Genomic DNA, 22374 nt, shown 5'->3' with positions numbered 1-22374 from the left:
TAGTCCGTGTCCGATTCCCCCAGATGATGAATCGGCTTTATCGCCGTCGGCATCTACGGTGGGTGCGGCGGATGTTGGTGGCATGATTCGACGTCGAGCCGCCTCCGTCTTCACCCACCCGTAGGCAGCCTCCACTGATGGGTAAGGATCTTCCTTCAAGATTTCTCGTCTAATTGAATCATATTCCTGATTCAACCCTGTTAAGAACTTCACCAAGCGTTTCTCGTTCGAATGTACTCTGTATTGGTCGATGCCTTTGTCACAGCAGGTCACGGGTTGTCTCTGGCATCGATCTATGTTGATCCACAGCCCGTGGATCCTCCGGTAATATGTCTCTAAATCCAGATTTCCCTGTCTGATTGCAATTACTTTTTCCTCTAGATCGTAAATCAAATACTTATCTGCCTTGTTTTCATATGTCACGGCGAGGCTATCCCACAACGCCTTTGATGTTTGGTGGTGTGCGAAGTCGGAGATAATGTCGTCCTCAATATTATCCACGATCCAGGAGAACACTATAAGGTCATTCTCCTCCCATTCCTCAAAGCCATTGCTCCCGGGGCTCGGAGGTTCGTTTCTGATGTAGGCATAGGCCCCACGGCCTCCTATCTTCACTTTGATCAATCTCGACCATAAAGGGTAGTTTCTGCCGTTCAGCTTGAACACCAATGTGATACTCTTACTGTTTCTCAGACTCGTTGTCTGATTTGGATTGTGTTTGGTTTCTTCTTCTGAATCTGATATGGTTCTGGTTGTAGGGTTCGGTTTCTGGACTTGGTTTTTGGCTGAAAACGGCCGAGAATTGGTATTTTTGGGCTATGATGAAGCTTTTCTGAGCCTAGGTTCGTTTTCCTGCTCTGGTGCAATGTAGAATTGGTAGAAATATTCACTATTTCTTATTTAAAAGATGTACAAGACTAGAGACATTATATAGGCTAGATTATATCTATACATAGTAAACCTAATACACATTTAATTGCATTCTATCTATGGTATGATTTGATTCCATATCAATCACACATATTACATTCCTGATTTTGTGTGATCTCAGTGATCTCTTCTCAACAATATCTAACGCCCAAATTTAACTTGGGCCCTAAATCAAATTGTAAATATTGATAAATAATAGTACTAGGAGTATCTAATTAAATTTGTAGTTAATCATATCTGTCTTAATATAAATAAAAAAAGTAAATCAAAAGATCTAATTAATTAGGTAGCACGTACATATCTCGACCGTTAAAGTACGTAGTGAAATTATTTAAGTATCCATCTTTTAAAAATATTATACTCTCTCCGTCCGGGATAATTTGTCCCATTTTTCCATTTCTATCAATCTCACATAATTTGTCCTATTTTACTTTTACCATTTTTGGTAAGGGACCCTTTTATTCCACTAACTCATTTCTACTCACATTTTATTATAAAACTAATATATAAAAGTATGGCTCACATTCCATTAACTTTTTCAACTCACTTTTCATTACCTTTCTTAAAACTCGTGCCTGGTCAAAATGAGACGAATTATTCGGGATGGAGGATTACTACTTTTCGCATACGACAATAATACCACCTTATGATTTAGTGTCACATTATATAACAGAAGTTGACTTCCCCAACTAGTTTTAAAATCTAAGTTGTACTTCAACATGCACAAAATCGTCATCAACATTACATCAGCAATGTCTTCATTTTAAAACCAAAAAATAAAGAGAAGTGGAATGCACAATCAAATTTTCTTTATCACTACAAATTAACATTTTTTAAGGGGCAATGATCTTTTCATTACCTCTAAATCTATAAAAGTATTTGCAACTGCCACTTCTCAATATCTTAATGTTCCATTTGCATCCAATAGTCAATCACTAATTGTTGATTTCTGATATAAATATACGAAGATAACAAACTAGAGGACTTCATTGTCTAAAAACAATATTGGACTCCAAAAATACATATGCATATTTTTAATAAGAAATTAAATGCCGCACTTCAATTTTATATTTATTCAACCACATTATAATAAATCATGAATTCCAAAAATATCATGGACAGTTAATAATACAATATGGAGTAGTAAAAGTCTAAAACACGCTAACTGTCATATATGTCACGCGGAATAAAATTCTGCCGACGAGACACATAATCATCAAAAATCGAACAACATGATATTTTCGTTAATATCTAAATCGCAACTTTCAATTGATATGAATAGTTTTGTAAGTTCTCATATAGTAATTAAGAGTATATTTAACTATAACGAGCAATAATTCAAATAGTATTTATTTTATTACATAGGATAAATGATAATACAAAAATTGATCTCAATATAAAATCCAAATCAAATGGTCATATTATAAAATCCGAGTTTGAAGTCATGTAAAAATCATTTTATTTCATTCTTACTATAATGACCTAAAAATAAGTTAACATTGACTTGCAAATGACCTTTGTACGCTTGATTCTTGATTCTGTATTTTTATATTAAGAATGGATTTTGCATAGATCAAAATCCTAACCTCGGGCCTCAAGGATATGAGTTATACATGTATAAATGTGAATGTTCCATCTCATGTCCCTACACAACCAAATAATTCTTGTTCCCTTATTGGAGGAATCAAAAGAACGTGTCAACGACGAGCTTCTCGCCATCTCACAAGTCACAACCACAACCTTCTGATTATTTTTTCCTAATCCTAAATAATCTTAAAAAGTCAACGATTAGGATTAAGAGAAAAAGCTTACTTGGATCACACACATTCTCCATCAACTTGCATATATATATATATATATATATATAGGAGATGATCAAAATAAGTATGTGTTTAAATCCAGAAATGCAGACCAAATCTTGGCCATAGGATTAGATGATCTAATGGTCAATAATTAACCAAAAATACGGAAGGTCATAATTAAGCAATTTTAGGTCATATTATAATATTTAGGTTTAATGTCATGCTAAGATCGTTTTAGGTCATGCTTTGTTAGCATGACCTAAAAATTACCTAATTATGACCTAAAAGTGACCTAATTATGATATTGTTCTGCGTTTCTGTATTTAAATCTAGTTTTGCATAGATCAAAACCCTATATATATATATATAACACTAACCTCTCTTTCTTTGAGTAAAAACATAAAGAAAGACGCCATCTATTCCACAAAGTCAACCTATCCAAACTCAACTCCATGTAATTCTATAGCTCTACGACTATACGAGCTATGGTCTCATTCATTGAAACGTACTTGATACATGAAGAGAATATCAAACAAACCTTAATGATGTTTCATCCCAAAACGAATTCGTAATAGAATGAGTGTTTCATTGGATATTTAAGTTGTCTCGCTTATTTTTTTATGTGGGACAACTCACTTGTAAATATCTCAGCACTAGGAAAATCGAAATTTGTTACGCTATCGTGTGTGGTCCTAAGATGATAAAAATATTGTGTCTAGTTGATGTTGAGGTGAAGACAGCTGATAAAATTATGTGATTAACGAACGTTGACTAATTAAATTATTATGACTAAGAAAAAAATGCGATTTATATAATCATAGTAAGACAATAATATCCATTAGAGTGATGCAAGTTGATGGAATATACTAAAGAAGTAGAGAAAAAATAATACTAGTAGCAATTTGGGGCTCTTGAAAGTATATGTGTACGAGCAAGTTCACCATCTTATCAATGCTTCCAATGGCCAAACACTTTCTTTCTTTCACAAGTTGGAATTCTTTTATCAAAGTCTAGTTGTAGTGTTGTAACTATATATACTACTACATACATTTTCAAGAACTCAATCTTCAACATAATCTACTTCTTCCACAAAAGAAAACATGAAGCCTAACTCATTGGAAGCAGCTTTAGCTCGGCCTAAGTTGGCGGCTGTCCATGACTATTCGCGATCAATTTCCAAACTTAAGCCAAAGATACGCATAATTCACATAGTCGAACCAGAGATCATAACGACGACAGCTGAGGATTTCCAGCAGCTTGTCCAGAGGCTAACAGGAAAGCCAGTGGAAAGGAAACAAAGCAGAAATAAGAAGGGAAACAACGCATCGTCTGTGTTGCTGCCTCACTGCATCAAAACAGAGGAGGCACCGGTGCTACAAGGGGCTCGGAGAATGAAGGTCGAGGTTGAAGAGATATGCGATGCAGAGGATCACATCCTGTTCTCGACTTTTCTGGAAGATATCGATGGACTCTTTCATGACATGAATGAATCCCCCACTCTGTTTTCTTTCAGGTCTTCTCAGATCAATGTATTTGGGGAGATGCCTCTTTGCTAGTTGGTGGAAGGAGGGAGTGGATTCGTTTGGATTTTCCGGTTGCAGATTGGCGTTTGGCTTTTGTGCTTGGTTAGGAGATGAGGCAAACTAGTTTTGCTGTTTGGTGTCGCTGAGAAGTTTACTTGTCAATCGACATCTTCGTTGTTCTCAGTTGCTGATTATTGAATCAAAGATAGAGCAACGAGAGGATGATAACCGTCACGAGACTCGTGGCGAGGAGGTGTTGGGGGAATGGGATTCCATGATATAGTAGATATAAGGATTGAGCAGAAACTGATTCTGTTCATCCTCTGTTTGGCCTATTCATTGTGGTGATATTCTTTCTATTAGTTAGGGTGTTGTAGTTTAGGTGTAATGAACTGATTGATTGAAGAGGACATTCCTCTTTTGATACATGTATTCAGCTTTGCTGATTTACTACAGTATAGATTGCATAACATGAAATGTAGAGAAAATTGATAGAAGATCATATGGCCTTACAAGAAACGTATAGAAAATTGGAAATTACATTATCCAGAATACATGAAACAGGAAAATAATTTTTATAGAACCTTTTACAGTAACTATAAGGTAGTAGTAATAATTTATATCAAAATTAACCATGTCTTTCTACAGAGATCTCTTGTATACGGTATACGCATCTTTTTCTTCAGCGTGTGGTCGAACTTCGAGGGAGATGTAATTTCTCCATGCAGTTTCCAGCGAGCAAGTTAGACTGATGGCTGAAATAGAAGAAGAAATATAAAATCATGAGGGAATATTTTCCAGAAGGATTGCACATAGGTGTGTCAATGCGCATGCATGCCAATCAAAAGATTAACAGAATCAGACAATTGAGATAGTGTTGATTCAAGATAAATTCATGAGAAAGAAGCACAGTCGATAGCTTGCATATGTCTTACATGAACATTATGAGTAGATTGAAATACCAAGCAGCTAATCCATATGAAAGTGAAGTAGGCCTCGAAAAGGAGCACTTACAAGTAACATACAGAATAAGGCACATGTCATGATGATTTCTAGCCGCCAATATGTACCATTGGTCTGTTTGGAGTCTTCGCAAGGTCGAACATCCCAGCATGAGCTGCTTTCTTTCTTTTTATCTGGTACGCGGAATAAATGTTTGGAAATGTGAGATCAAAAGTATACAGTAACACATAATTGGATGTAATTGTGAAAACTAGATAGAAATTGGACAAAAGGGCTACCGCTGCTCCTATAATCTCCTCAAGTTCACTATCATCAGCACCATGGCGCATGGGGTCCCTCAAGCTAACCTGAAAGGAACAACCTCATGAGTATGAGAAACAAATGTTATTTTTAACATATCGAGAAGCATGGAGTTCAGAGTATTGACAAAATCTATCTGCTCACTCAACTGTATTTAAGAGTGGAGCTAGTGGGTTAACTGAATATATTAAACAATCAATAAATACAACTAACCCTGAAACAATATCTAGCTGTGCCTGGCATTGTGACAAAACACTCACTAATAATTGCAGTAAGATAAAACAGAACTAGAAATTCCCATCAAAATTCATGAACCCTTAATCATATGCACTTATGTGGGCAATAAGCATAGGATGAAGCTACTAGTGCCATTTAATAGATTGTCAATGGATGATGAGCGAGGCAATGTTTTACCTCTGACGGACCAAAGAGGCAAACTTTAAAGTTCCCATCAGCTAACAGTCTCAGTCTGTTGCAACCAGAACAAAAATGCTCAGTCATTGATGTTATGAAAGAAACTGTACCCTGATGCCCGTCAATCCTGAAATTCTTGGCTGTCTCGGTGGGGTGATCCTGAATTCTCTGGAGTTCTTTGCCTGACCTGTTTAGAAATTTGTAACCGCTGATACATGTAACAACAAATCTGAAAGCTATATAAATAGAGGTGTGTAGATTTCTACCTTACCAAAATATCCATCATCTCAGAGTAAGGTACTAGTTTCTTTGAATTCCAGACATTCCCATCGAAAGGCATGAACTCAATAAACCTTACGTTTATTGGCTTTTCACGCGTCAATTCAACAAAATCACATATTTCATCATCATTGAAACCGCGCATTACAACACAGTTTACCTGACAGAAAGGTATAAAGCACGTTAACATATATTTACTACCCCGTCTTCCAGAAGGAGAAAAGATAAGAAATAAGAGAACAAGGAAGAGGAAAGATAGTCATGAGTTCCAATTCATGATTCCATAATTATCTGTCAAAAAGATGATAAATTAAACAGCCATAATAATAGTACATACTTTGACAGGACTATATCCCAACTCTATAGCAGCATCGATGGAGTTCAACACTCTGTCATGTCCTTTCCGCCGAGTCATAAATTCAAACTTAGCTGGAACCAATGTGTCTAAACTTATGTTTAGCAGACTAAGCCCACATTCCTTCAATCTTGGAAGTTTCTTCGCTAGTGTGATTCCGTTAGTGGTCATAGCAAGTGTTTTGAGCCCTTTCAAGTTTGAAAGCTGTAGGCAAATATCATCAATGTCCTTCCTAACCGTGGGCTCCCCACCAGTCAGACGAATTTTATTGACACCTGAACTGACAAATATATTTGCTAGGCGAATAATCTCATTCTGTGAAAGAAGTTGAGGGCTGGCAGTTAGCTCTGCACCTTCAGCAGGCATACAGTACTGGCATCGCAAATTACAACGTTCTGTTAATGAGATTCTCAAATAAGTATGTTTCCTCCCAAACGAATCAACAAGCATGTTGGAAACAGGTTCATCTACTGGAAACTTTTCACGTGAAGCACGATACATCTTTGAAATGGTTTCATCATTAATTTGTCTTGTTGAAGTTGGTCCATCACTGCTATTTTGCGGAATGTGAGATATGATAGTACTGTTCGCCTGAAATAAAATTTGATCACTGGTAGAAAACAATAGTCCAGCACTTGGTTACTGGAAATGCAGTAAAGTAGAAACCTACAACCGAAACAGCCAGCCATGATGTGTAAACTTAATAGCATTAGAACATTAGTAAAAATGGAAAAAGAAAATCAAATAAAACTCTTCGCATTCAAATCACAGGAAATTTTTAAAATATATATATATATACTCCTTTTTTAAGCTGTCAGTGGAAAGCAAGCATGATATCCTTGACTCCACCTTCTTCGACCTTAAGGTGATCTTGGTGCTTTAATACATTGACATTTGACAACGTACAGAAAGATGAATTGATATCAGATAGAGCTACAGTAAAACATGTGAACACCTTATCATTCAAAATCAGCCAGTTCAAATGGATTACTTCTCTTCACCGATTTGATTCATAGTGTAGCCTTGAATGCTGATAAAGCAAAATTTCACTAGGAAAAGTAGAACACAGCTAAATAAAAGCTCGATCTAAAGTAAAAAGGATTAGCAAATAATACAACAGTGCCTGCATCGATTGAGTCATGGCAAACAATATGACAAAAAACGGAAACTTAATAATAACACAGTTTGATTGAGTTAAAAAGCAAAATCCCAAAATAAATCAGTTTTCCGAGTTCAAATCTAGCAAAGGCGATTTTATCAAACAAAACCGAAGGAGCTTACAGAGCAGAAATTCCTCAAACTGGAATGCCATTTAACAATCGTGGATATGCAGCAGCGCATGCCGAGAGCAAAATTAACGCTTGAACAATCGTTCTTATTGGGAAAAGTAAGAATCAGAAACCAGAATTGACGAATATAAACGTAGGGTCACCTAACAGAGAGGAAACAGATAAGGTGGAGTGAAGCAAAAGATGCAATAAGTAATAAGTAGGCAAACGAGAAGGGGAAATGAAGGCGGCGGCAGGCATATGCCTAATTCAACATATGGCAGTTTGATTTTTGTATGGAGCGACGAATCCATCGAACAACCGCCACGAATGAGGAGAGCTGAGACTAGTGCACACTCAAAAGCCAAAACTGCTTCTGCCTGCGCTTGTCGTTACTTACTGCAGAGTCGTGCTCATTTCCACATCTTAACCTTCTTTTATTTTATTCGTTATTATCGATTTTTCAAAGAAAGTTACTTTGCAGTAATTCAAAAGTTACTTTATTTTTAGTTCATCTTACCAACATTACACATCAATGCAGTAACAAAATACTTATATCAATGGACTAGTCAAATTTGGTTAATTGATTTATTTTAAATACGAGGTCCGTATAAAAATTGATTTCGTCGATAATTTCTTTATTCTACTCCTTCCGTCCCTGAAAATTTATCGCTTCTTTTTATTTTCACCAGTCCCTAAAAATTTGTCACCTTTCACTTTTATAATTTTTTATAGTGGATCTCATATTCAATTAATTTATTCCCACTCAGATTTTATTATAAAACTAGGACTCACGTACCACTAACTTTTTCAATCCACTTTCTATTACATTTTTTAAAACTTCGGGTGAAATGGTGACAAATTACGAGAGATTGAGGGAGTAATATCTAATTATACTCGTAAATTCTAAAGTCGTCAACAGCAAGCCGTTGATTCATTTAAAGAAAAAAAAAAAGCCGTTGATTCATTCATCTCTCCGCAGCGCAAGCTTTTCCGCCAACATATACTCTTTTTCTCTGAACCCCAAATTTTCTCTCACTTAAGGTTATTATTCTAAGCTGATTCCATTTATTTCGCTGTTATTTCTGCCAATTACACACTTTCTCTACTTTTTCGCTCTCGATGTTTGGTTGATCTGCTGAACTAAGTTGACAAATCTCTGGAAATGTAATGTGTTCGTATTTTAGGCTACATTCCTATTAGTAATCCTAGTGTGAATTGCTTGATATGCTTTGAATGAATCGTTTTTTGCAGTAATTTGGTTATTCCAGAGCAATGGTGTTTCATAAGGGCGCTTCTCTGTTGACGAAGCTGCGGTCGCGCGCTGTGAGTAATTGTAGTAGTTCTCGATTTGTTTGCGTGCCCCCTCCCCACCTAATTACATTGATTTAGAAACCGCTACTGAAATTGATTTCATGTAAGTTCAAATGCAATAAAGGTGTTAGGGATATCAGTACGACCAGAATTCTGTGCTAGAAGATTGATCTCCTATTCGGTTATGTTTGTAGACTGATTTTCTTGTTTGTGAGTGCCTTTAAATTTTCTTTAAACTTGAAGTGTTTGCATCAACCAGGTCCAACAGCCAGGTCTCCGCAATTCTGTCCGCTGGTTCCAAGTCCAGACATCCTCTGAGGTTGTAAGCATCTTTGCTTCTTATTATTTTATAGATTATATTTGATCAATGAGTGTTTGGATTTGATATGGTTTGGTATATTAGGTTGATACATTGCTGTGGTCATCATCTGAAGATTGAAGATTAAAAGTAACAGCTTTGATGAATTGCAGTCGATTTTTAATTTGAATATTTGTTTGCCTATTGTGAGGATCATGTAAACTAGATAACGGATAGGGAAAGAGATAAGTACAAGTAAATTATATTTAAGCATGGGAAAACAGTTGGGTTTTTATAAATGTACAGGCCATTGCAATTTTCGGTAAACATTAATAAGTTTATTTATTCTGTTTGCATTGCCTTTGTTCGTTCTTCTAAAACCTAAGCTAATTTTTATATGTGGTCATGTACCTTTGGCTTTTCTGTAGGACCTACATTCCCAGCTGAAGGAATTGATTCCAGAACAGCAGGTAATTTTGATTTTGCTATATGGGCTGAAACTAGTAGTAGGAGTAGTATTCATGCTTTGTTTTGTTGGTTTATTCATACTGAGCAGGAGAGGGAAGATATGTGGATTTTCTGACTTTGTTCATTACTCGAGATAAATTGATGGAAGCGGTGACCCTAAAATGATTTTGTTCTCCCATCTCTGTCATATCCATATAGATTCTTTGGATACTCGCTTATTTTACTTTTGTCCCAGGAACGCCTAACAAGCTTAGATCAGAACATGGTAAAGTTTAGCTGGGAAACATTACTGTTGATATGGTACATGTCGTTCTTGTTTGTTTGCTTTCCTTAAACTCGGCTCATGCTTCCAGAAAATTGATTTTCAATTAATGCTGGATTTGCTTGTTCATTGTCAAAAGGTACTTGGTGGAATGAGAGGAATGACAGGACTACTGTGGGAGACTTCATTACTTGATCCAGAAGAGGTACACCCCATTTATCAATTGATTTTCTGGCAACTCCTCAGTAACCTTGCATGCAGACTGTAAAATTGTAAATTCTGTTTTATGCAATCAATTGCTACTGAGATGTAACTTATCGTGCACTTAACTTGTTTTAGGGAATTCGCTTCAGGGGCTTGTTTATTCATGAATGTCAGAATTTGTTACCTGCAGCCAAGTCTGGAGGAGAACCTTTACCTGAAGGTCTCCTTTGGCTGCTTTTAACAGGAAAAGTAGGTTGCTAACCTTTTCTTATACCCCACCATGTACCTCTTCCCATCATCAAATATAGTTGCATCCAGTATTCAAGTATAAACAAGTTTACCTTAATATTTATATTCTATATCAAAATTTTCCTTTGTTTACTTTTTCATATGCACTCGTAAGTATTTACTTCATTTGTGCTTTGATTTATTTTGAAAAATCTAATCCTCTTATCTTTCCCTGCCTGGGTTAGGTGCCGACAAAAGAGCAAGTCGATTCATTATCTAAGGAACTAAGAAATCGTGCTACTGTCCCAGGTCATCCCAACTCTCAAATTGGTTATCAACTTATTAGCTAGTTACCCTATTATAGCAAATGACAATCCAGTTAGCAACTTGTTCATCTGCATCCAATTGTTGCAAGTTGCAACTTCTTCTTTCACGTGTGTAACTTATATTAGGAGATGCTACAATGTTCGATGCTATTCTTAAAAAAATATTGTTTCTACTTTCTACCAATCCATGGCATCCCCTCCATAAACATAATTACTTTTCCTATAATATTTTTTTGCAGTTGAAACCACAGTTATCTAATACAATGTGAAAGTTACCATCATTTGTTACAACTTTGTCTACAAGCTCATTTTTTTACCCATTCTTTTTTTTTATTGCAGATCATGTTTATAAAACTATCGATGCCCTACCTATTGATGCTCATCCAATGACTCAATTTGTGACTGGTGTTATGGCTCTTCAGGTGGAAATGTGCAACGATGAATTGCTATTTTTTATCGAATTGAATCAGGAAACCTAGTTTTTAATCTGGTCATGTTAATAGTTATCTCCCATGCAATCAATGCGTGTACTTTTATGCTCTAAGTTTTATGTAAACTTATCCTGATGTTGTGATATTTATATTGTGAAATGGAGTACATACGTATTAAAAATTTAGTAACTGGTGCCAGGTGATACTACTATTTTCATAAGTAGCTTTTTCAAGCTGAAATATTCTTATCTTCAAACTTTTGAATCTGAAAGGGTGACCTTCAACTTATTTTAATAAAAGAAAGATACACAGAAAAATAGTAGTTACATTATTCGGTAGAAATGGATATAAGGGAGGTAATCTTATGCATTTAGTCTCTCCATCAGATGCTTTGAATTATATAACATGTAAAATCAAAGGGATCGGACAATTTCTAATGTTTGTTTCTATGCCTGTTGTGTGCACAGATGCTAACCTTAGTGGGTATGCATTGTCTTCAGCAATAGTTTTTTAGTGTGCATTATGCTTTGAGTTGTATGGTAAAGTTTATTATGATTTGTCCAAATGTACCAAATAGGGAAATAGATTAATGTTTTTCATTGTTTTCTTATGCAAGGAGATATCAACTGAAAAACACTTTGTTTTCTTTGCTCAAGGTCCAAAGTGAATTCCAGAAGGCATATGAGAAAGGGATCCATAAGTCTAAGTGAGTTCATGAGGAGGCTTTACTTTCTAATAGTGTCAAACTATTTCCTGTTCAGAATATCACAGTTAGTCCTCAACAGGTACTGGGAACCAACATTTGAAGACTCCCGTAGTTTGATTGCTCAACTTCCAATCATATGTCTACCGCAGGTTGGTTGGATGGAATATTTCTTAGGGTTCTGTCGTTTAATCTTCCAAACTAATTACATCAGTGATGCATTCTGTAAAACAATTTATTACAATGATTCATTCTGTAAAAAACGATATCATGTTTAAGTATATTTGTAACATTTGGTTGGTGAAGGATGTACAAGAATGGGCAAGTTATACCAATGCACGACTCTTTAGATTACGGAGGGAATTTCGCACATATGCTGGGTTTTGATGATCCTGCCATGCAAGAGCTTATGAGGCTTTATGTGACCATCCATAGGTATTATTATTTTTCTCATTATAATGTATCAGTGTACATACTAAGTAACATGAGCACATCTAATAAAATATTGTTCTTTTGTGTAATTTGCATTTACTTCATGCAGTGACCATGAAGGTGGGAATGTCAGTGCTCATACTGGTCATCTGGTAAGTGACATTATGCTTTATGTATCATTTCTAAGGGCCTTTAGCTGACAGAAATGCTACTTATTGACATCTACTAAGATACCTTTATGGGCTTTTACAACTTAACTCTCCTGACATTATGGCATATGTAGAATCTCTATTATTGTACTTATATTGCTCTAATAGCTGCCCATTGTACTTGAACAGGTTGCTAGTGCCCTTTCTGATCCTTATCTCTCATTTTCTGCTGCATTAAATGGTCTAGCTGGTCCACTTCATGGCTTGGCTAATCAGGTGCTAAATTGTGTTGATTCGATGTCCTTGTCTCAATGCCAACATGCATAATCTATTTGTTCTGATCACTTAGACTCATGGCTTATTAAGGAATTGATCTTTACACGGACACGATTTTTTCATATAAAACTATTTGGCTTTAAACCTATGGACTTACTGACAACATTACCCTATGTCTCGCCCTAAAGATGGTTAGTTACCCCTACTTTCACTCTTGGGTTCTTCCTTTTGCTTGAACAACTTAGAGCCTGCTCCTTGTTCTAAAAGAGAGGAGCACATGTTATCATCATTCACGGTTTAATTGCAAATGAAAATTATTTTATAAATGATAACATAACACAAAAAAATACCGTGGTCAATAACCAGCAACAGCATCTCCAAGGTAGCCATATTTGATATTCCTTACTATCTGCTTCACTTTGTGGTCTTGTGCAGGAAGTCTTGCTATGGATTAAATCGGTGGTAGGAGAATGTGGGGAAAATGTTAGGAAAGAAGATTTGAAAAAGTATGTCTGGAAAACATTGAACAGCGGCAAGGTAGTTTCTATCTGTAGCATTGTAATTTGTTGTCTCCTCCCCTATGGCTATAAGAAACCATTTTGTGTTGATTTTGCTTCATCTTTCATGGCCAACATTTAAGTATCATGTTCAGTAGATTGATACTCTTACAAATTACTAGCTGTAGTCGCTGCGGGTGCTTAAGTTCAAATGCCGTGACCTTACTCTAGTAGTCTTGTGCCTTTTTCAGTTAATATGCAGAATTTATGTTCTTTCTTTTTCTGTCCATTAATTGAGCACCTGCTCTGCAGTTTAAAAAACCCCTCTTGCTCTTGTTATTTATCGTTGCATTCTGACATCCAAAAGCCTCTCAATCATTTTCGTTCTCGTGGTTATTTTGTTGTGATTTCCATCTTGATTTGACCTCTTCAGTGTTTACCTTCTCATTCTTTACGTGGTACTATACTGTAGGTTGTTCCTGGATTTGGACATGGAGTTTTGCGCAAGACTGATCCAAGATACACATGCCAGAGAGAATGTGCTCTCAAGCACTTGCCAGAGGATCCACTGTTTAAACTAGTAACCACTTTAACCTTGATATATGGAATTAACATTCAGACTCTGGTATTAACTGTAATCTGATATATCTGCTGCAGGTTTCAAATCTTTATGAGGTAGTGCCCCCAATACTATTGGAACTTGGAAAGGTATGGGACTCTGGCTCACAAGTAAAAGCTGCTTAGAAGTTTACATGAGATTTCTTCACTGTTTAGGTGTTAAAACTTATTTTTCTTTATTTAAAAATTGTTAGTTGTCAAATTTATTGTATAGGATTTAACAAATAATGAAGTTATCACTGTTGGAAAGTAGGTATGAGTGAATTATGGCTTCTTGCCTGTGAGCTCTGTTACTGTCTAAACGAACAACGCTTACTTTTCTTTTTCACTTTTCCCCCTACACGCTCACACGCATATTGGGGTTGGGGAGGGGGCTTAATTCGTCGTGACTCATGCATAAGACATAGCTACATATGGCAATTTTAAAATATTTTCTGGATGTTCTCTAATAAAATGTATACTTGTATGTTATGTCGAATGTATGTTGTTCTTTTGTCATTTTGCATAACTATGTCCTGATGTAGGTTATTTCTGGCATCTGACTTTTGCAGGTGAAGAACCCATGGCCTAATGTAGATGCCCACAGTGGAGTATTGCTCAATTATTATGGTTTAACAGAAACAAGGTACATTTCAATTTTTTCTAGTGCCAGTTTAACCAACCTGCTTATTTCATTATTCAATCCTCCCCAGGGAATACTAATTTGCATGCTGTGATGTTATTGACAATTTTCTCATTGACGTTTATAGATACTACACTGTTCTTTTTGGCGTTTCAAGAGCTATTGGCATTTGCGCTCAGGTTGCCCACTGTGCTTAGCCCCTCTGTTTCTAGTTTCCTAATAATCATAGTTGATTCTTTCCTGAAATCTCTTTCCTTGTGCCTTTACTTGTCGCTTCAGCTAATATGGGACCGAGCTCTTGGACTGCCGCTGGAGAGGCCAAAGAGTGGTACGATGGAATGGCTCGAAAAGCATTGTAAGAAAGCTGCTTGAGCTTGATTTGTCCTCAACATAGAAGAAAGGCATGGTAATAAATATTTAGAATAATCATTGCTTGAGAAAAAGCATTTTTTGGGGATAAAATGAAGGTTGGCATCGAGTTGAATCTCATGGTGTGTTTGATTACATTATTTTTCTCTTATATTCCCAAGTGTTGAATGCACTATAATGGCAATAATACTTTTGGTAATTACTTGCCACAAAATGACTACAGAGAACGCAGTAGAGAATATACCACAAAAGAAAACCACAACAATAATACTCATTCCGCCCGTCATTACTTGCCACAAGTTTTCTTTTCATTCTATTTGCTAATATTTGTCATAGTTACTTTATAGTACTACTTTTGGTAATTGACCCCGTATTCTACGAACTCATTTCACTCGCATTTTATCTCAAAACTAGTACTCCATATTAGGATTTACATTTCACTAACTTTGTCCACGTTTTCTTTAGATTTTTAGAACTCGATCCGTGTCAACTTGTGCCAAATATTGGCGGACAAGATAAAAGAATTTGGTGAGCATCCATACAATGGAAAGTCGAATGAGAATAGGAAAACAAAGAACTAATCCTCTTATGAGGCCATAGATTTCTCCGTCCAAAAGTGATCATCTCATAATATATATCCCGATCTAATATCAAGGTGATAGTTATAAGAGTTTACATAAGATGAAAACCAGTTAAAAGTGAATCAAATTCTAACAAATTGGAGTAAAAGATAATAGTAACAATTAACAATAATGTTGTAGCAAAAGGGGTAGCGAGCAAGTGCTGTTAGACTCCACCAAAATAGATTCTAGACAAGTACGACTTCATAAGAGAATATTGTCATCATGTTTTTGATCTGCAGAGTTCCTTTCATTGGTAATGTGATTGCGTTGTTTCGTTTCTTGTTAGGGAGAAGAAACGAAACACGGAGTGAGAAGAACATTAGCTTGAATGTTCTTTATAAGTACTTGTCCGGAGCTTCAAAGATGCTGCAAATAGTTTTAGTGGTGAGTGATTGTTTTTTCTTTTGCGTATCAACTATCAATTGATATAATTGTTGCAAAATTATAGCAAGTAGAGAAATTGTCAAATACTCGTTCCATATTTGGAAAGTATTGATCAAACCTTGCATGTTTTTGTCCTAAATCTTTGTAGTGTGACTTACAACTTTCAAAAGGATATGCAGGCAACATGGATGCTCGATTTCCGCAGAATAAAAAAGGTCTATCGGTCTTTGAAAAAGATACGAGGCATGCTTAAATCTGTTCCGAGTATAGATCTAGGTTGTGGTAGAAATCTTTTGCTGGCCGGACAAACTAATTTGTTCAAACAATCAAATGTCTTTGTCCAAACCAGTGGCGGAGGGAAGGGGGACAAAGGGGGTACGAGTGTACCCCAAAAAAATTTTTTTAATAGTATTATATATACACTACATTAAGTTGGAGGGATGTACGTAATGTATACATATCCACTACAAGTAACTTGAAAAATGAGTAAATAAACTCAATTACAATTATGAATAAGAAGGCCAAGTTATATGGGCCAACTCAAAAAGGGCCGAACCCTAAGTAATAAGGATAATGGGCATTTATATATATTAAAAAAAACTTGCACCCTACATAATAGACATTTTGTCATCGCTCCATTCACAGACGGCCGAATCTAATTTCTCATTCCACCCAAAAGACTTGCTGCCTCATTGTTCTTTGAAAAGGTGAGTGATTAGGAATTTAGGTGTAAAAGTTTAGTTTATTAAATAATTTAGGGATTTTGGCAGCTTGTGCAAAATAGAATAATGTTTTACACTTTATGACTCTCTCTTATTGTCTTGGAATTGGGGTAAATTGAAAACAGCCGTGCTTCCAATTATTTGTGGATGAGAAATTCTCAATTATGTATTATTTTAGGGATTATAGAGTATTAAATGCACAAGTATTTAATTTTAAATAGCTTAATTATTGTTTTGGATTCTAAATTATTGTGTTTCAATTTTAAAAATTTGATCTTCTGACTTCTATGATAAGTTGTTTTTTATGTCTAGTTATAATTGTTGTGAATGTACAACATTAGAATTGAATGGTCAATATTTATTTTGACAAATTTTGTAATGACATCGTGTGCAGGAAATAAAATAAAAAGTGATGAGAAAACAATCCGATCTTCGACAATTTATGTCCAAAATGAGAAAAACTCATGATAGTTCAAGCTCTCCGGCTTCAAGCTCTCTACCTTCAAGCTCTCCGGCTTCAAGCACTCCACTTTCAAGCTCTCCACCTTCAATCTCTCCGGCTTCAAATTCAATTGGTATTGTATCTCCTTCAGATGCTAGTTTGCCATTACATGAGGAAGAATTGATTTATGATATCGAAAAACTTCATCATGATCCTATTAGAAGAACTGATATAATGAAATATCCTCCAAATGAGCGAGATACAATTAGGAGGGCGTATATTCTTAGAAAACCTTGTCAGCCAAGAACTTTTTCTTTTCCTCAAAAAGAAGTTGGAGGTTCGCGTCGTCGGTTTATGGTTTCATGGTTTGATAAATGGGATTGGCTTGAATATAGTATGGATGAAGATGCTGCATTTTGTTTTGTATACTACTTGTTCAAGAATGAAGTTGGACATGCGGGGGGTGATGCATTTGTGAATAAAGGATTTAAGTCGTGGAATAAGCCAGAACGATTTATAAAACATATTGGTGGAGTTAGAAGTGCTCATAATATTGCTTATGAGAAATATGTGAACTTGAGGGATGGCAAAAAGAAATCGATTTTGGTTTCTTTAGATAATGTTAGTGATGTGATTAACAACGAATATAATGTTCGCTTGAAGGCTTCAATTTCTTGTTTACGTTACCTATTGGGACAAGGCATGGCATTTCGTGGTCACAGGGAAGGTGAAGATTCCCTTAATAGGGGAAATTTTCTTGAACTTTTAAAATGGTTGAAGGCACATAATGAAGTTATTTCAAAAGTGACTTTGGAAAATGCCCCTGGAAATTGTCAATTGACATCTCCAACTATTCAAAAAGACATCATCAATTGTTGTGCTAAAGAAACAATGAAGAGAATTGTGGATGATCTTGGTGATGACTACTTTGCTATATTAGCCGATGAATCTAGTGATATGTCCCAAAAGGAACAACTGGCTCTTTATTTGCGCTATGTTGAAAAGAAAAGGGGAAAGGTAGTTGAACGATTCATTGGTCTTGTGCATGTTGGTGATACTACATCTTTGTCTCTTAGAAGTGCAATTATGACTTTACTTGTTGAACATTCATTAAGCCAATCCAAGATTCGAGGGCAAGGATATGATGGGGCTAGTAACATGAAGGGTGAGATACATGGACTCAAGACTTTGATCATGAAAGATACTCCAAGCGCTTACTACGTACATTGCTTTGCCCACCAGCTTCAACTAACATTGGTAGCCATTTCAAAAAAGAACGATGATTGTAGTTGGCTTTTTGAAACTGTTAGTATTTTGTTGAATGTAATTGGAGTTTCTTGTAAGAGAAATGCATTGCTTCGCGAAGTTCAAGCACAAAAAGTTGCTCAAGCCTTGGAAATTGGTGAACTTGAATCGGGATCGGGGTTGAATCAAGAACTTAGTTTGAAGAGGCCTGGAGACACTCGTTGGAGTTCTCACTACAAGACTCTTTTGAATATCATGGACTTATTTTCTACAATTTTTGAAGTTCTTACGATGATTGGAAAGAAAGATTCCGTTTTCGATGATATGGGAAAAGCTCAAGGCATTTTGTACTTACTAGAGTCATTTGATTTCGTGTTTATGGCACAACTAATGACTACTATATTTGGGTACACTAACAATTTGTGTCTTGCTTTGCAAAGAAGAGATCAAGACATCATTACTGCTATGAGGCTTGTCACTTTAACCAAAGATCAACTACAGAAAATGAGAGAGGATGGATGGGAGATTCACTTGAACAAGGTAATCTCAATTTGCAATAAACATGGCATTGTTGTTCCAGATATGAAAGCTCACTATAGCCCTCATGGAAGATCAAAACGTTTTGTTCAACAAGTTTCATATCTTCATCATTTTCGTGTTGATGTGTTTATCAAAGTGATTGACTTATTACTTCAAGAACTTGATAATCGATTCGATGAAGTTAATATGGAGTTGCTTAGATGTATGGCTTGCTTCAATCCTAAAGATGGCTTCTCTTCTTTTGACAAGGAAAAGGTACTGAAACTTGCCACTTTTTATCCTTCCAATTTTTCAAACATTGATTTGATGGACCTTGAGTGCCAACTTGATATATTCATTGGAGATATGAGAAGTGATGAAGACTTTCAGAATTTGCGAGATATCAGTTCTCTTTTGATGAAGCTTGTTGAAACAAAAAGAGATGTGGTTTATTCACGTGTGGTTTTGCTTATCAAGTTGATTTTGATTCTTCCGGTTGCCACTGCAAGTGTAGAGAGAGTGTTTTCTGGAATGACGTTTGTGAAGAATAAGTTGAGAAATAGAATGGGTGATCAACCTTTGAACGATTGTTTGGTCACTTTCATTGAGAAAGATGTGTTTCTACAAGTATCCGATGAAGATATAGTGAATCGTTTTGAAGAAATGAAGACTCGTCGAAAAATAAATTAGATATAATGTAGTTTATTTTTGTATTTTGAAATGTATGACTCTAAAATTTGTATATTTCAAAATATATTGCTTTTAGTATTAGTTTTTATTTTTGGTATGTTATATAATGATTTATCATATGGCTCGCACCCCCGAATATAAATTTCTGGATCCGCCACTGGTCCAAACCTCAGCTGCTTGTGAGGTCATTCATGTCGAAAGGGAAGAAGAATGTCTTCTAGATATGGAAGATGTATAGAACCACAGTGTTTGCGATGGATCCAAGTTGGCCACATCAGACATGGGTTGAATCTTGGAGGAGTTAAAGACTTTTTTTCGGATCCGTTGGACCACTGGGCCAAAAATCAATTTTTTTCTTTCAGATATACCGCCGGGTCAGTTAATTTTGGTCCACTGTCGACGACCCTGAAACTAATTTAAGGTTTTCAGAACACCGGTACGTGTGATAGTTGTATTTTTAATTTTGTATTCTCAATTGCTAACAAATATTCCCTCTATCCCAACTTAAGAGTCATGTTTTACCATTTTCATCCGTCTCAACTTAAGAATTATATTTCACTTTTACCATAATGGTAAGTTGGCCCCACATTCCATCAACTTATATCACTCACATTTTATTATTAAAATAATATATATATAAGTGAGACTCATATTCCACTAACTTATTCAATCTATTTTTTTTACATTTCTTAAAACTCGTATCTTAACTAAATATGACTCTTAATTTAGGACGGAGAGAGTATTAGATTTTGTCCCATCATTTTAATATTTTAATGAAAATGTCTCACAAATTTATAGAATGCACCGTAACGGCACGTACACTATTGTCTATACTCTATACAGAATAAGAATACAGAAGCATGTTGTCTCCAATGCCAAAAATCGTTTCCGTTCATTTCTTTAGAGCATCAGCAGTGGCGCGGAATTCCCAAAAACACCTTCTGCCACGTCATACGAACTTCTCACTGCGCTGCCACGTCATAAGAACTTCCCACTGCACAGTGGCGGACATCCCAAGGACTTCCCGAAGGACTTCCACAATTAAAAAACCACTAATTCACAAATCAAACTATTTCCAGAATTAAACAATTTACGGAATTAAAATTTCGACACAAATAGGGAAAAAAATTCATTAAATAAAAAAAATACATTTCACCAAATTAAAAAATATATTTCAATAATTAAAAACTACATTTCACAAAATTTAAAAAAATTTAATACAATAAACTGGAATTCCGAGCGGACGTCCGTGGGAGTCAACGCAATGGCGGACGTCCGCACGCCCGTCGCGACGGAATTCCGCGTAACGCCGCGGAACTACGGTGTCCTCGGCGGAATTCCGTACCTGTGCATACCATGCACAATGGCGGACGTTCGCCGAGAAATTCCGGCACGTCGGTCGGAATTCCGCCGGGACGGGCGCTTATTTCAAACTGGCAATCTCCTTCTCCTCTGCCCCAAAAAATCCCCAAAATCTCCATACAAATTGATGAAGAAACTGCGAATCCGAATCCGCCAACTCCGAACCCAAACCTCTGCTTCATCCTCCTCCTCGATCAGTTTCCGGCCAGGCCCGGCCCTGGGGCGGGGTCGAGCAGTGCCCCCGCCCCGGGCCCCCAAAACGTTGGGGCCTCCAAAATCCAAATACATACATGAGTATATACATGCTACTGGGCCAGGTCCAAGCAAGAAACAAGAGCCCACTGTTAAACTATTAGTTTATAGTATTATTATGGGGCCCCTCTTTTAGTTCCGCCCCGGGCCAATAAAAACTCAGGACCGGGCCTGTTTCCGGCGCATCCAAAGCAGCAATTCAGCGGCCGAGAGCAATCCAAAAACTACGTAGACGCATAGGGCGGCGGAATCCGGGAGGAAAACCGACAACAGAGCCGTGACCGCCGCGTAGCCGGAGGAGACGATCAGATGGTGAGCGAGGCGGTGGAGAGGGGGGAAACTGAGGGCAGCGGCGCATGCGAGGTAGTGCAGGGCGGAGGTGGCGACGGCAACGCGCATTGCGATTGGATGCGTGGAGAATGGAGACTGGCTGGGATCTTGAATCCACTGGTATTTGAGCTGGAGGAAGGCTTGGAGAGTGAGGATCGCGGAGGTGGTGAGCTCGCTCGAGTGCGGGCTGGGGTACTGATCGGAGATGTAGCATTGTGCGGTGAGAAATGCGGCGGCGAAGTGGCCGGAGATGGAGACGAAGAAGCCGGAGAGTATTCGGAACGACATCGTCGTTGGTGCGGTGTTTCCTGCGTTTCGCGGCATTGTGTGTGTGTTAGAGAGAGAGAAAGGGGCGGAGGAAGGGAAGAATATTCAATATTGTGTTGATGTTTCTGTAATTCTATCAATAAATAGTTGTTGATTTGGAAACTGTGTTTATTTTATTTTAATGATGAGCAAGGAATTCAAAAGGTTCATTTTTAAGGAAGTGGCGATGTATTGAGAATGGAGAATAAAGTGGTCTTTTAGAAAAAAGGTTCAAAAGGTTCATTTTTTAGAGTTATAGAGTGATTTTGCTGTTTTTCTATCGATGGAACGTCATGGTCCACGAACTTTCCCAAAGTATTATTTTAGGTCCGTGAACTTTGAAAATATCATTTTAGGTCCGTGAACTTTGAAAATATCATTTTAGGTCCGTGAATTTTAAGTTAGTATCATTTGAGGTACTTTTTACTATTTCCAAGTTTTTTTGGATGAAAATACCCTCAATACCTT

The 22374-nt window shown here is 36.7% G+C and overlaps 3 protein-coding genes and 1 pseudogene across 7 annotated transcripts; 3 read left to right on the top strand and 1 right to left on the bottom strand.

Annotated features, from left to right (window-relative positions):
• The first annotated feature begins 3832 nt into the window (after nucleotides 1-3832).
• On the top strand, nucleotides 3833-4288 carry LOC121774496 (VQ motif-containing protein 18-like). The gene has a single exon (XM_042171360.1). The coding sequence runs from the start codon at nucleotides 3833-3835 to the stop codon at nucleotides 4286-4288; it is 456 nt and encodes a 151-aa protein (XP_042027294.1).
• Nucleotides 4289-4759: 471 nt separating this feature from the next.
• LOC121775184 (GTP 3',8-cyclase, mitochondrial-like) lies at nucleotides 4760-8238 on the bottom strand. Of its 5 annotated transcripts, XM_042172215.1 has the most exons (8): nucleotides 7848-8238; nucleotides 7522-7615; nucleotides 6549-7157; nucleotides 6199-6371; nucleotides 5933-6119; nucleotides 5497-5565; nucleotides 5270-5391; nucleotides 4760-5010 (listed from the first exon to the last, which is right to left on the bottom strand). In XM_042172215.1, the coding sequence occupies exons 3-7, from the start codon at nucleotides 7065-7067 to the stop codon at nucleotides 5308-5310; spliced, it is 1032 nt and encodes a 343-aa protein (XP_042028149.1). In that variant the 5' UTR covers nucleotides 7068-7157; nucleotides 7522-7615; nucleotides 7848-8238; the 3' UTR covers nucleotides 4760-5010; nucleotides 5270-5307. The 5 variants fall into 5 exon arrangements, with proteins under 5 accessions (XP_042028149.1, XP_042028146.1, XP_042028147.1 ...); XM_042172212.1 differs by having other exon boundaries at nucleotides 7522-8238; XM_042172213.1 differs by having other exon boundaries at nucleotides 6549-7615.
• Nucleotides 8239-8807: 569 nt separating this feature from the next.
• On the top strand, nucleotides 8808-15230 carry LOC121775166 (annotated as a pseudogene).
• A 1981-nt stretch (nucleotides 15231-17211) lies between these two features.
• On the top strand, nucleotides 17212-19656 carry LOC121774495 (zinc finger MYM-type protein 1-like). Its single transcript, XM_042171359.1, has one exon. The coding sequence runs from the start codon at nucleotides 17212-17214 to the stop codon at nucleotides 19654-19656; it is 2445 nt and encodes an 814-aa protein (XP_042027293.1).
• Nucleotides 19657-22374: the final 2718 nt, after the last annotated feature.

Source organism: Salvia splendens, chromosome 17, assembly GCF_004379255.2.
Source record: "Salvia splendens isolate huo1 chromosome 17, SspV2, whole genome shotgun sequence".
NCBI classification, from domain to species: Eukaryota; Viridiplantae; Streptophyta; class Magnoliopsida; order Lamiales; family Lamiaceae; genus Salvia; species Salvia splendens.
The sequence above is the reverse complement of the archived record's forward strand: the minus strand, read 5'-3'. Positions and strand labels throughout refer to the sequence as shown.